The sequence below is a fragment of the Crocodylus siamensis genome, chromosome 8, assembly GCF_052110815.1.
Source record: "Crocodylus siamensis isolate JL-2025a chromosome 8, ASM5211081v1, whole genome shotgun sequence".
Classification (NCBI taxonomy): domain Eukaryota; kingdom Metazoa; phylum Chordata; order Crocodylia; family Crocodylidae; genus Crocodylus; species Crocodylus siamensis.
The window spans coordinates 66629132-66641832 of NC_143402.1; the positions used below are offsets into that span (position 1 = coordinate 66629132).

Here is a 12701-nt window from a genome sequence, read left to right on the forward strand (position 1 = left end):
CCACAGCGTCACTGTGAAAATCAGTCACGCGTGTAGCTCTGCATGGAAGCAGGTCTCTCAAATTAAAACAAATCCCCAGTGGCTTTTGTGGGTTACAGGACATAAATAACCACCAGCAGAACAAGCCGTTCGCCTTCCAGCAAGCGAATGCAAGAAGTCTGAAAGAGGCAGAGACGTTGCTCAAGGACCTCTTCCTGGACGTGGACAAAGCAACGCGGCTGAAGCACCCCCAGGCCAATGAAATTGAGAAAGAGTGAGTGTGTGTGGGGAGGCGGCAGCGGTGCAGGGGAGAGAAAAGGCTCCTTGGCTTCTCCCACCAGAATGAGCTGAGTGAACATGAGGCTGAGATGAACAGGGTTTTGAAGGACATAGAGCTGAGAGACTCTGGCCAGGATCTCAGCTCTGACAACTGGCACCTGTAACACCATAGGAGTTGCCAGGTCTGGTCATAGTCCATGAACCCCCGTTTGCTAGGTGCTATACAGATACAGAGTAAAAAGATGCCCCTGCTCCAGAGGGCTTATGTGATGCCCTAGTCTTGCCTATCTCGCAGGGGTGGTGCGTGAGTGCCAGGATGGGCATCAGCATGGCCTGTCCATGCTTTGTACACCCACAGACAGGGATCCACACCCAGAAATATGCTAGTGAGGCTGTTCTGGGCTGTTTCCCAACAGCTGTAATCAAGTTTGCTGGAGATGCAGGGTTTGAGAGTGTCCTCATAGATGTGTTTTCAGATTTCCGCATTCTTGGTTTGGAGCATGCCCACGGGCATGTCAGGGGGGCAGGATATGGATGGGCTGTGCTTGGGAGAGAACACCATGGCATGTATGTACTGTGTGCCACAAAGGTGATAGGAGTCAAGAAGAGGGCGTAGCATAGTGGGTTCTTGGGAGCGGGGTTTCCTGAGTCCGCAGCACTCCCAATGTCTTTTCTGCAGTCCGAGTTTCACCATCTGTTCCGTTTTGTTTGACGTGCTGAATAGACCATGAGATATGCATCTCTTCCCCCTTTGGCAGCATCAAGCAGCTTCATGACCGGGTGACACATCAGTGTGCCAAATATCGAGATCTCTACGAGAAGTTTAATGCGCCAGAAGTGAGCCCCAAGGTGGACTGGGCCAAGATTCTAGACCAGAAGCTGGTAAAAGCAGCATTTCTAATGGCTTTTGCTATTGACCTCAGCAGAGACATATGCCAGGACTAGGATTAAATTAACTTGAAAATCTGATCGTCCCTTGGAACATTCACCTTTCAGCACTGCCAAGCCCATTAACTGGGTAGAGCACAAATGTTTTCAGCTCAGATCTATAATCTGGCAGAACCAGCCCCACTCTTATGGTTGGGCTATCAAGGGCTTGCATATCCCCTCTGTGCATTTGGATATACAACAACTGAAAGGATTAAAAGTAACCATATATGCTTAGAAAGAGTCCATCTGTTGTCTTCCCTCTTAATGGGGAAATCAATGGTATCATGTGGCTTCCAGGTCCTGACACCAAGGTGTGTTGGAAAGTTTCTATTTAAAGTAATGTATTTTAGACCAGCCTGTGGCAGAAGTAAATTTGGGAGAGGGAAGCTATGTCACCTAGAAAAAAACACATCACTGTAGCTCTTTACGTGCTTTGTTTGTGTGCAGAAGCAAGTCAGCTCAGGTCAGTATGGACCCACTGTGTCAGAGCTGGAGAAACAGATAGCAGAGCACAACATCCTTCAGAAAGAGATAGAAGCTTATGGCCTCCAGATTAAGAATATCCATACGCCGGTAAGGTGCCCTGCCAACTCTCATCCCTTTCCTGTGATCTTTGCTCACAACTCCACACGCTTTAGGCTCTTTTCTGCTGTGGATCCTGTAGGCAATCTGCGGTTTCTGCCATCATGTTCACCTTCATTCTGCACATAGGTGACACATGGCATATGTGTCCGTCCCCCCCCAATTTCTGCACCAACAGTGGGACGCAGAGCTGCAGCCCAACCAGAGCCAGGGACCAACAGCAGCGGGGGTGGCAGTGTGGAACTGTACCCCCCCACTGTCAGCACTTATGTGCCATTTATGATTCTGCACCAGGTTAACACAGCTCTCTTCTTGCTTCTCAGGACTATAACATATTTCAACTGTGCTATTAATCATGGCATGCTATGTGAACAGGCATTTAGCTCCAGCTTGACTCCCAAAGCTATGCCCTGGGCCCAGCACAAACTTTGGATGGATTCTCAAAGGCCCAGGATCTTCCAGAAGTCCTTGGCAAGAATCTAGAGAGGACTGTATTAAAACAGAGGTAGGCAAAATGCAGCCTGCAGGCCACATGTGGCCTGTCAGGCCATTCTATCCAGCCCACGGGGCCCCTAAAAAATTTAGAAAATAAATATTCATCTGCCCCAGCTGCCTGTCATGAGGCCCTCGATGGCTTGCCAAAACTCAGTAAGTGGCCCTCCGCCCAAAATAATTGCCTGCCTCTGTATTAAAATATTTTACATTGCCAGTTGCCCTGTGGCCACCACATTTAGAAGGATCTCCATTTTTTATAGTACCTGGGTAGACTTTGAAGCATTGTTTGTTGGCATTCAAAACATTCAAACTTCTTTCCAGCCCTCCTTTATCCTTCTGCTCTTTAGTGAGTTTTACAGTACTCTGTGGTTTGGCATGAGATGGTGCCACTGGTCACAAGACAGCAAAGCTACATGACCAAAGATCCCCATGAAAACAGTGATGCCTGATAACAATATTCCAACTCTGGGTGTTGTGGAGATGAGCAGTGTTATCACATTTTGAGTGGGGCATGGTCTGTTGTTTGGGGTACACAGTCATGCCAGCTCTGCCACTGTCTCACTGTGAGACCTTGGGCAAGTCACTTCTCTCCATACTCAGCTTCTCCATTAGTAAGTACTCCTAACAGAATGCTACTGAGACAGGATTTAATTCATGTCTACATGGTGTTGTAGATGTGCTAACTGTGAGTGTCTAATTGGTGTCAAAGGCTGGCAGGTGGGAGTGGGCTGTTCCAGGTGGCACCTGGGCACATGCTGCATTTAGCAGCATCAGGTAACACAGCTGATGCTAGAACTGAAGCTGCTGCACCAGGAAATCCAGAAGGAAGCTTCTAGCAGGAAGGAAGCCAGTCTCTGCTTGACGGATCCTGATCTGTTTGTGAAGCTCTTTCTGTGAATGGTAATGCCCATGTTTATCAAAACTGCACTTTTACTGATTGCCCATCTTTCTTTCTTTGTCTGGCTTGGACAATAACAGGGTTCAGCCGATTTGAAGAGTCAATACAAGGAGTTGCTGGTAAGAGACTCTCTGAGCGTAATCAAGTTTGCAATATGTCAGTCCTAGGGGATTAGTGGAGACACTGGTAGATGGGCTCCCTGGGTAGTCCAAGTGGGATGGTTAGTGCATGGGGTGATCCATCTCCCATGGATGTGGGATAGAGGAAAGCATGGGGAAGATGCCAGTTACGTGTAGCACTCTGAAGTCACAGGGCCTTAATCCCCCCCTTCACCTTGATCCAAATTCACTAGATTCAAAGGAGCTACACAAGTGTGAATAAGATGAGGACTGGGCTTATTATTCTCTGTTTGTGACACCACAAGTCATCATTCTGGAGATGACAATGTTGCCAATAAGCAGAGGCTCATCAGTACAACTGGGGTTTGCCTTTAACTAAACATGGGGGCATTCAAAATCCAGATCCAAATTCTGAGGTCCAAGCCTAAGGAAAGTCGTGATTCCATGCAATTCTGCCAATATTTAGAATTGAGAAAGGGCAAGTAGAGGAAATCCTTCTTGGAGTTGTGGCTATTTCACAATCTTCCCTGAGGCATCAACCTGCACTTGATAGTCCGGTTTAACAAAATTGTCCTGTTTGTGAGGAACGAGGGTAAAGGGAGCAAAAAGTTACCTAACGTTAGAGCAAGTCATAACAGCCACCTTTAACAAGCCTCTGGGGGGAACTCATTAATGGACAAACAACCACCTAGGGAGAGCTGGTGGGTTCTTCTTGGTCAAGACATTTATACCTTCTATCTTCAACATGTATGGACAGAAAACCTCTATCTGGCGAGGGCAGAGCCTGGGAAGCCTATATCACCACCTCCAGTGCTGCACCAAGGAGCTAGGGTACCTCGCAGATCAGCAGAACAAAATTTTGAAGCAGGACTGGAGTGACCAAATGGCTGATCCCCAGAGTGTGCGCTGGGAGTACGAGGTGAGCTGCAGTGCAGTCGGGCATGTCAGGGGGTGGGACGTGGATTCTCTTAATTGCTGCTAGTTGCCAAGACTAGAATTTGGCAAAACATCATCGTTTGGGGAGGGGGGGAGATACCCTTTTATAGCTGAGCTCTATAGCCCTGGTACAGTGAACCAGATAATTAGCTAATAACCCAGCCAGAAGACCAAGGAACACGAAACCTGGGAATAAATGGCAGTTGCTGCTTGGGGGAAGGTACATAAGCTCTGTCCCAGCACCATGAGTGGCCAGGTTTATGCTCCCCTTATAGCATTTAATCTTTGTTCATTCTTCTTTTTATCTGTATGTGACCATACTTTCACATGAGGAAAATGTCACCAATATTTTGCAATGTGAAGACCTTTTCTCTGTCATGCTAACTCAGGCACCAGGGAAAGTGATTGCTCCCCAACCCTTTGAACTCTTTCCCTTCTCTTGCAGGACTTCAAGTCTAATGAGCTGCTCAACCAGGAGGAGTTTGTGAACCAGCTCCAGGATGACGGAGACAGGATGATTGAACTGAAACACCCAGCGGTTGATCCTATACAGGTAGGGGAGGCTGGTATCCTGTCTACCCAGTCTATGCCAACCTGGTCTCTAGATTCCAGAACACGAGATGCCACAAGGAGAGGGACGAATACATAGAGATCATAGAAGGAGTCCCTTTGGTATGAGAACTAAATGATGGTTCAGTTTGATGACTGAACCAAAAACCTGGGGGGAAAAAGCTGGTTCAGGTCAAACCAAAACTGAAAAGTTTTCCTGTTTTTTGCAAAACTAAAAACAATGACCAAAAATCATTTTGGATCAATGTGAAATGTTCTCTTTTATCTGAAATGAAATGTTTACTCTAATCTATAAATAAAGAGATGATAAATTGATTAGAGTGGAGTCATACATACCTCTAGAGCTGCTGTATTGATTCCCCCAGGAAAATCTTATTTCCTCCCCTGCATGTCACTGAGCAGTTGCTGTCAATGCATCTTCTCCCAGGAAGGAAAGCACTAATAGCTTGTCCCAAACCACAGGGACCTGAAAGTGATGCTCATACCCCTTTGGAAATCCCAGGGGGAAGATGCTGAAGGAAATTAGCCAGTTCTGGAAGAAGCAGTGCCCTTAAACTCAAGGCTTTCATTTTCAGAGTCAGATTTTATTTAATTTTTTTACTTTGTAAGCAGCAACATCCAGTGCTGCAGGTACAATAATGCACTTGCATTTACTGTACATGCAACTGGGCATTGACTGTAGTTTTACAGCAACAGCTGCTTACCAGAAACATTTCCCCTGGAAACATTTTCCCTATTATGTGTTCAGATGATGCTCTCCATAAGAGCTACAGCTACCTATGAGACACATGGCACCAGCACATTGACAGGTTGCTGTTAATAGGCATCGATTGTACTGGCTTTACAGTTGAGGTCCTTTTTAAAAATGGGGCCTTATTCTGTAAGTGCCAGAGGCATGATATGGCCAGGAATAGTCTTTCCCAGTTATCTGCCAGAGCTCAGCAGTGATTGCTGCCTGCTGCTGTGTTCGCTTGGATCCAGAAGGTGTGGTGAAAAGATGCAAGTAAGATCTGCTTCTGTCTCCCTGCAGACTCACCAGGAAGCCTTAAAGACTGAGTGGCAGAATTTACTCAACCTGTGCATCTGCCAAGAAAGTCACCTGAAGAGTGTGGAGAACTATAAGAAGGTATAGAGAAAGAGGGTGCCCTGCCTTCTAGCAGGGAGTTTGGGTAGGAACGAGTGTGCTAGTCTTCCAGGACTAAATTTGGGGATCATCTTGAAGATGAGAAAGTGTGGGGAGTTCTTGCTTCCATCTGGTCTGAGTCAATTTGGGAACAGCTCTTAAAATGCTACATCTCATCAATAGTCAGCTAGTATCTGCTATGGATCTGTACCTGGTTTGGAACTGGCTTCAGAAAACAGAGGAAGAGTCTTCACAGTTGATGGAGGCTTGATTGCAGGTGGCTAATGAGAGTGTCAATTAGGCTTACTAGGTGGTGGCTTATGAGATTGAGCAGAAGATTGCTAAAATAGGGCTGATATTTCTATGATGAGGAGAGGCTAATTAGACTTAGAGCAGTAATAAGTAAGTCATTAATAGTTAATTAAAATGAATTGGGCGTATTGGCTTGGAGAAGCAGAACAGTTGGTCAGGGCTGGTTGGTTGGAGTGGCTAATAAGGCTATTTGGCTGTAATTATTAGATTAAATCAGTGGTTCTCAACCTTTTTAGACTCAAGGCACCCCTTGGAAAATGCCAGCTCTTAGTTTTCACTTGTTTCTTGGCTACAGAAAAATTACAAAGTAGATTTTCTGTTGCAAAGAACTCAGACTACAACACGATAGATTGTTTTTAACACCATGGCTTTTTATTTGAAATGTCTGCTTATCTTATGAATCATATTTTATACACCTAACCATGTTAACATTGTGAGGCACCCTAGGGCACCCACAAAAGGATCTCAAGGCACCCTCATTGAGATGCACTTGGATAAATGGAGCCACGGCTAAGCTCAGTTTTGGGGTCTGGCAGTAGGGTTTAGCTGGAATAAGTATGGAAGCGTCCATGTCCATCTTTCATGGTCACTCAGCATCTTCTGACTGTTCTTTGGCTTGTAACTTCAGTTCCAGGATGATGCTGATGCAGTAGGCCAGTCACTGAAGACACTGAAGTCTAATCTGGATACAAAATACAGCAATTTCAACAGGGAGAGTCCGGGGATGGTGTCTGACTTGCTGCGTCAACTGGAGGTGAGGAGCGCTGGTGGCTTTGTGGGTGCTAATGAGATTTCACAGCATCACATGTCTCAGGCACAGACTAGGCACCTCTGCACCTTTCTTGTATTAATACCAGATGAAAATTGGGTGCAAACCCACCCTGCCTCCTAACCAAGAACAGATTGTCATGCCTTTGTATAAACATGTTAAATACCTGGGGCAACATGCTGCCCTCAGTCGTCTTCCTCTTTCATATGGCTGACTTGGAGCAACAATGGTTAACTAACGTATCAGTCTAATCCTCTTGACAAAAGGGAATGCATCTCTGTGATGTCACCATCAAAGTTATATAGTAGGTGGTGTTATGTGGTCCATAGTTTGATGGGGGTTGCCACAGTCACATTCTGCAGATCTACTAATACCATCTGTGTATCAAGTGACCGCAGCGGCCATGCCCAGTTCAGGTCTGATTTAGAACCGCCCATGTTTTTTGCAGAAGGTCAAAACCTGGAGACTTTATTATTGGGTCAGAAATTAGATGTTTATTCCAAATGGAGGTTTCATTCCACGCTTTTCTCCAAGCTGCTGCACTGTCCTGTCCTGCGAGGGCTTGTGCACATCTCCACAAAGGTTTCCAGGAGACCAAGTGGTGAGCTGGGAGGTTCTTTCAGTCTCTATGGATGGGGAGGCCTGGGTCGTCATTCATGCAAACAACCTCCCTGTATGTAGCTTTGTCATGATGAGTGTCCTGAGGCGGCTCCAAACTGAAGGGGTATTGGAAAGTGCCTGGGCTCATACTGTGGTGCACCCACCCTATCTGGGCCATAGTAAAACTCCTGCTGCCATCCTGTTTCTCTTCACCCAAGCATGATCCTGGCATAAATCTCTGCCTCTCCCCTTGGCTTAGAATGAGGAGAAGACTGTGAAACAAGCAGAGAAAAGCATCACTGAGCTGAAGAGGAGGAGCAAAGAGATCAGCCCTCTGAAAATGCGCCGATCCCACCCCACCCAACCCCTTGCTTTGGACACCCTCTGTGACTGGGTTGCCTGTGAGGTAAGGTGGTGGTATTGCCAGGTAGAGAGGAAAGCACCCCCAGGGCTAGGCACTTATGGATTTCCAACGAGCCCCTCACTAGGGCATTAGGGTGCAAAGGAACTGTCCCCTTAGTTTGTTTCCAGTAGTGCAAGTTGTTCATGTGTTAAATCGAACCATGCCCACCATGGCGTTAGTCCATTAAAGCAATTGAGACAGACTTATCACAGTTTCTTTCACAGTTCATTCTCATGTCCTTCAGTGGCTTCATTTGCTGTTCCCTCCTCTTGCTCCAGAGGGTAATGGTCCTTCCATGAGTGGAAGGATCCTGTTCAAAGGATAAAGCAACCAACATTCAGGGAATAAATCCAGAACACGGATCCGTGTGCTCTACAGACCTTGAGAGCCAGGAGTTTGTCCCACTTCAGGTTCTGGTAGGCATAGCTGCTACAGCGTGACACCGTGGGCGGACTAAGTAGCTCTATTGAATGTGGCTGTGCTGATTCCAGCTCAGCGTTGACCCATAGCTGTCTTGTCAGGTGGAGGCAGTGTAGCCACTTCCGGTGGCACAAGGCAGTTTTGCGCTGCATCCTCTCGGCAGACCCAGCAGGATGGTGCCTGGTATTTAATTCAAGATCCTTTTTTTTTTTTCCATACCAGGGACAAAAGGTCCATTTCAAGGAGTAGGGTTGTGCAAAGCTTCGGGTGCTAATTCAATTCGGAGGAGATTCGGCCCAATTCGGTTTCCGAATCTCTGAATCTGAATCAAAACGGGGGACCAAAGAAAAAGTCCAAATCGATTCGAAGCTCTCCAAATTGATTCGGAGAAGATTCAGAGAACTTTGGTGATTTTGGGCAGTCCCCGCTGGCTGCAGCAGGGAGCTGGACCTGGACTCCATGCTGCTAAGTAGGGGGCGGGAGATGGGACCATGGGGGGGACCCCTGCCAGGCCCCATTGCCTGTGCACCCCCCGACCCCTGCCCACCCCAGCTCCTGGTTGTTTAAAAAAAAAAAGCCCTAACTCACCAGGTACTGTCAGGAGGGGGCGTGATCCCCACTGCCCCGTGCCATGTAGGGGGCTCTGCCATGAGCTCCCCAACCTCCACCCGCTCTCCCAGCCCCACCCCCATGGCTGCCCTGCCTGCCCTAGCTCCGGCCCTTTAAAAAAAAAAAAGACTTGCAGGCTGTTGCAGCAGCTTCGTGGGGCTGGTGACAGAGCCCCTCCATGCAGCACAGGGCGGTGGGGATGGGCCCCCCATTGGACAGGAGATGGAGAGTTGCGGGGGGGTGGTTTTGCAGCCAAATCTCTGAATCAGATTCAACCGAATTGATTTGGGACAGTGATTCGAATCGCTGTCCCCCGAATTGACCGAATCCAAAGCGAATACTAGCCACTTGCACAGGCCTGTCGAGGAGCCCTTAGAGAGACAACCACGAAATCCAGGATAGTTTGTTGCTTTATCAAAGGATCACAAGGCAAGCCCTAACTGGAAGTGACCCGCTTCTCTGGTGATACGTGCCAGTTCATTTCCAGCAAGACGATATCTCCCTGCCATGCATGCAGGCGTACCTTATTAACTCACCAACCACACACAGCTTTTACCCCAAAATTAGTGATTGAAAATTGGGGTACTTGTCTTTAAATGAGAGAACTGTTTCTGAACAGTTTGGTTAAAAGGAAAAGGAAATACCTTTTTTTCCATTCTGCTTTCCCAGAATAAGGTGCACACCTTAGTTGGGGCTGTGCGGTATGTGAATGAATCCAATTTATACTCTTACCTTGTACTACTGCAGTGGTCTCTGTCAGGGGATGGTGTTGGACACCTGAGCTCCCAAAATAAGACTGAGGCCGTCTGAGGGCAACCAGACCTGAAATCCCTGACAAATGCAAGGAGTTTGGTTTTCTGCTGAAAATACAGAAGATCGAAAGCCAGTGCTGGAAAATCAACCCACTTCCCTGTTTCTCCCAGGTGGAGCTCAAGAGGGGTGAAAAGTACACCCTGAAAGACAAAAGCAACCAGGAGAACTGGGTGGTGCAGAGCAGCCAAGGGGTGACACAGACGGCACCTGCTGCCTGCTTCTCCATCCCTCCTCCAGACCCAGAGGCCATCGACAGAGTGCATCAGTGAGTTCACTGTGTGTGTGTTGTTGGCTTTGCTGTGTCCCAGAGCAATCAGGGATGGGAAAGGTTCCCAGTTTTTCTCCCAGCCAGTGCAGTGTTGTTTCCTATTCTACTTTATTCTAGGGCTTTGTCCAGTATCAAATGCCCTGGTCACGTGGTTTCTAACAACTCTCTTAGCAACAGTATTCCATACAGACACACGGCATGGTCAAGAGGCCTTTCTTGATGATAAGCCTTAATGTCTCTGTGAAGTTTGGCCTTGTCTGAGTCTATAGGTCTCACCAACTTAACTAAATCCTTTTAGAAACATTTAATGCACCTAGCACACCTGACTTTTGTGCACCTAGTTAAATCAGTTTACGAGTACCTTACACTGACTCCAGTTTCAACTGATTCCTTGCCAATTGAACCTAAACTGATTAAAATTTCTAAGCAGATTTAAATACATCCAGGTAATTGGTGTATTTAGACAAGGCCCCTAAGTCCTATTTTCAGATATGACTTAGGGGCCAAAGACCCATTTTCAAAAGTGCCCAAGTCACTTAGGCACTTTGGAAAAGGTCACCCTCAGCCTTTCTTTCATGCCTCCTTAAATCCTTCCTGTCCCTCCTTGGTGCTCATGAATTTCACGTGCAGTAACAAACGCTTGATCTGTAGTATTTGCAGCATGCTGATATTTCATAGCTTGATGAAACCACACAGTGGCTGCCCCACAGAATATATTTCCCCTTCCAAGCCTTCTCTCACAACCTGGTTTACTGATGTCTTTAGGGGAGTTTGGTAGCCTTCCTGCCTACAGCCTTGCAAACCAGTCGGATTTGTATTGGTTTCCAGTGTGGTTCACAACACTTCTCTACCAAGGAATACCCCAGAGAATAGCTGGCATGGTTCAGCAGCAGGGGTTTTGCTATACTGTAGTTATGAAGATATTAACGGATTCTGTATCTGATGCTGTGTGGAAAACATTCAAGATCATGGTTTTCCGAGTGTTGCACTGGTTTCCTAATTTATCTCTCTGGAGAAACAGGGATTAACCCACATGCCTCAGCTGCATTTCAACCATCCTGTTCTTTTTCCTTCTGAACACCAGCACCCCCAAACTCAGCTCTCAGTTTAGTCTGTCTCATCATCCTTGCAAGACGTGATTCTGTCACTTCCAGATGTTAGGGTAGAAACAGTAGCAACACTGCATATAGTCAGACTGCCAGTAAAGCCAGCCCCTTGCTTGGAACAGATAATGTCTGTGTCTTCAGGTGAGTCCCCATCGGGTTTAGGAAGCCCTACACAGGCAGCCTTGTGGGTGTGCTTTCTGCTGAGATCAATCCCTGTATTAACCCCTGTGCTGCTGGCTTCCCTGGTTTGGCTTGTAGGCTTGAAGGTGAATTGAATGCGGTGAAGCAGAAGAGAGCGTCAGTTCAGAACTCCCTGAGAAGCAGTCGCAAGGAGCCGATTGTACCCAGCCATCAAGGTAAGTGTGGGTGTGAAGACACTCCACCCCAAAGCAAGATCTCTGGTCTCAGGTTATTACTTGTGGGTTTTTTGTTTTGTGAAACAGTAATTATGCTATAGGTGAAGCTTTGAAATCTGGGTTCTGAGCAGGATGCCCCATTCTTACATGTGGACTCTCACAGGCATAACACTCCTTAGCACATGGATGCACTGCGGTCTCAGATTTAGCAATAGACTGGATAGCAGGAGTCCTGCATTCTGTGCCTGGCAGTGGCTCTGCCTCGCTGCGTGACCTTGGGTTGAGCTGATGTACAGAGAGGCCTTGCATAAGTAACCCGTTCCACATTACAGCCAGGTCAGCAATGGAGAGTTGGTTTATCCAGTTCTTTTTCCATCAGCCAACTCTACTCAGTGACTGTCAGAAGGGCTCATTTGGACTGGAGAATGAGAAGGCCACACAGGGTGATGCATGCAGCTTAAGCCACGTAAAGTCGATAACTCTCTTATCTTGATCATGAAGCAGCCCCCCAGGGAACGTGATCCACCCCTCAGTGACACTGAGTTCAGTGCGTTAGGTACTCCAAGGTGGAATCCAGGGCTCCAACCCAGACTCACATTCCTAGCTTCACAATTTATGTTAAAACCCATGTATAGGCTTAAATCTAGTCCAGCATAATCCCATGGAAACAGATGTCAGTATGTGGGATTATTCTGAGGAAGGGTAGGTGAAGACCAAGATGTAGGATCTGTCCATCAGAGAGATAGGGTGTAAGGTCTGCTCAACCAAGAGTGATAGAAAGTATCTCTGGAAGTGACTTCAGCTGGTCAAGGCAAGATCATCTCTGCCTCACCCTCTCAGGCAAATGTTTGTCTAACCTGAACATTAAGGCTCCCGGTCATGGAAGCTGCACACCTGAGAGTTTGAAAATGGGAAATGAGAGACTTAATATTGATCATCATTGCAGCTCCAGTTAAAACACCTACTGTTGCCAGTGATGATTCCCAAGCTGGCCAGCTCCTCAATAAGCTGGATAACCTGAGTGAGGACATGGTCCAAGTGGAGAAAGAGGTTTTTAACCGGGTGAGGTCCCCAGTGAACCACAGTGACCCTATAGAGGACCTTACCAAAAGGATTAAAGACCAGGAGGTAAGT

The 12701-nt window shown here is 47.1% G+C and overlaps 1 protein-coding gene across 2 annotated transcripts in view; it reads left to right on the forward strand.

The window, feature by feature from the left end:
• The window catches only part of EVPL (envoplakin), a 30634-nt gene that overhangs the window by 7330 nt on the left and 10603 nt on the right, over positions 1 to 12701 (forward strand). For both annotated transcript variants that reach the window (XM_090059252.1, XM_090059251.1), the window contains exons 4-15: positions 99 to 253; positions 1017 to 1140; positions 1636 to 1761; positions 3244 to 3282; positions 4040 to 4201; positions 4664 to 4771; positions 5819 to 5914; positions 6852 to 6977; positions 7852 to 7998; positions 9948 to 10102; positions 11470 to 11567; positions 12514 to 12695. In XM_090059252.1, the coding sequence (XP_089915378.1) occupies positions 99 to 253; positions 1017 to 1140; positions 1636 to 1761; positions 3244 to 3282; positions 4040 to 4201; positions 4664 to 4771; positions 5819 to 5914; positions 6852 to 6977; positions 7852 to 7998; positions 9948 to 10102; positions 11470 to 11567; positions 12514 to 12695 (1518 nt within the window). The remainder of the gene's footprint in view (positions 1 to 98; positions 254 to 1016; positions 1141 to 1635; positions 1762 to 3243; positions 3283 to 4039; positions 4202 to 4663; positions 4772 to 5818; positions 5915 to 6851; positions 6978 to 7851; positions 7999 to 9947; positions 10103 to 11469; positions 11568 to 12513; positions 12696 to 12701) is intronic.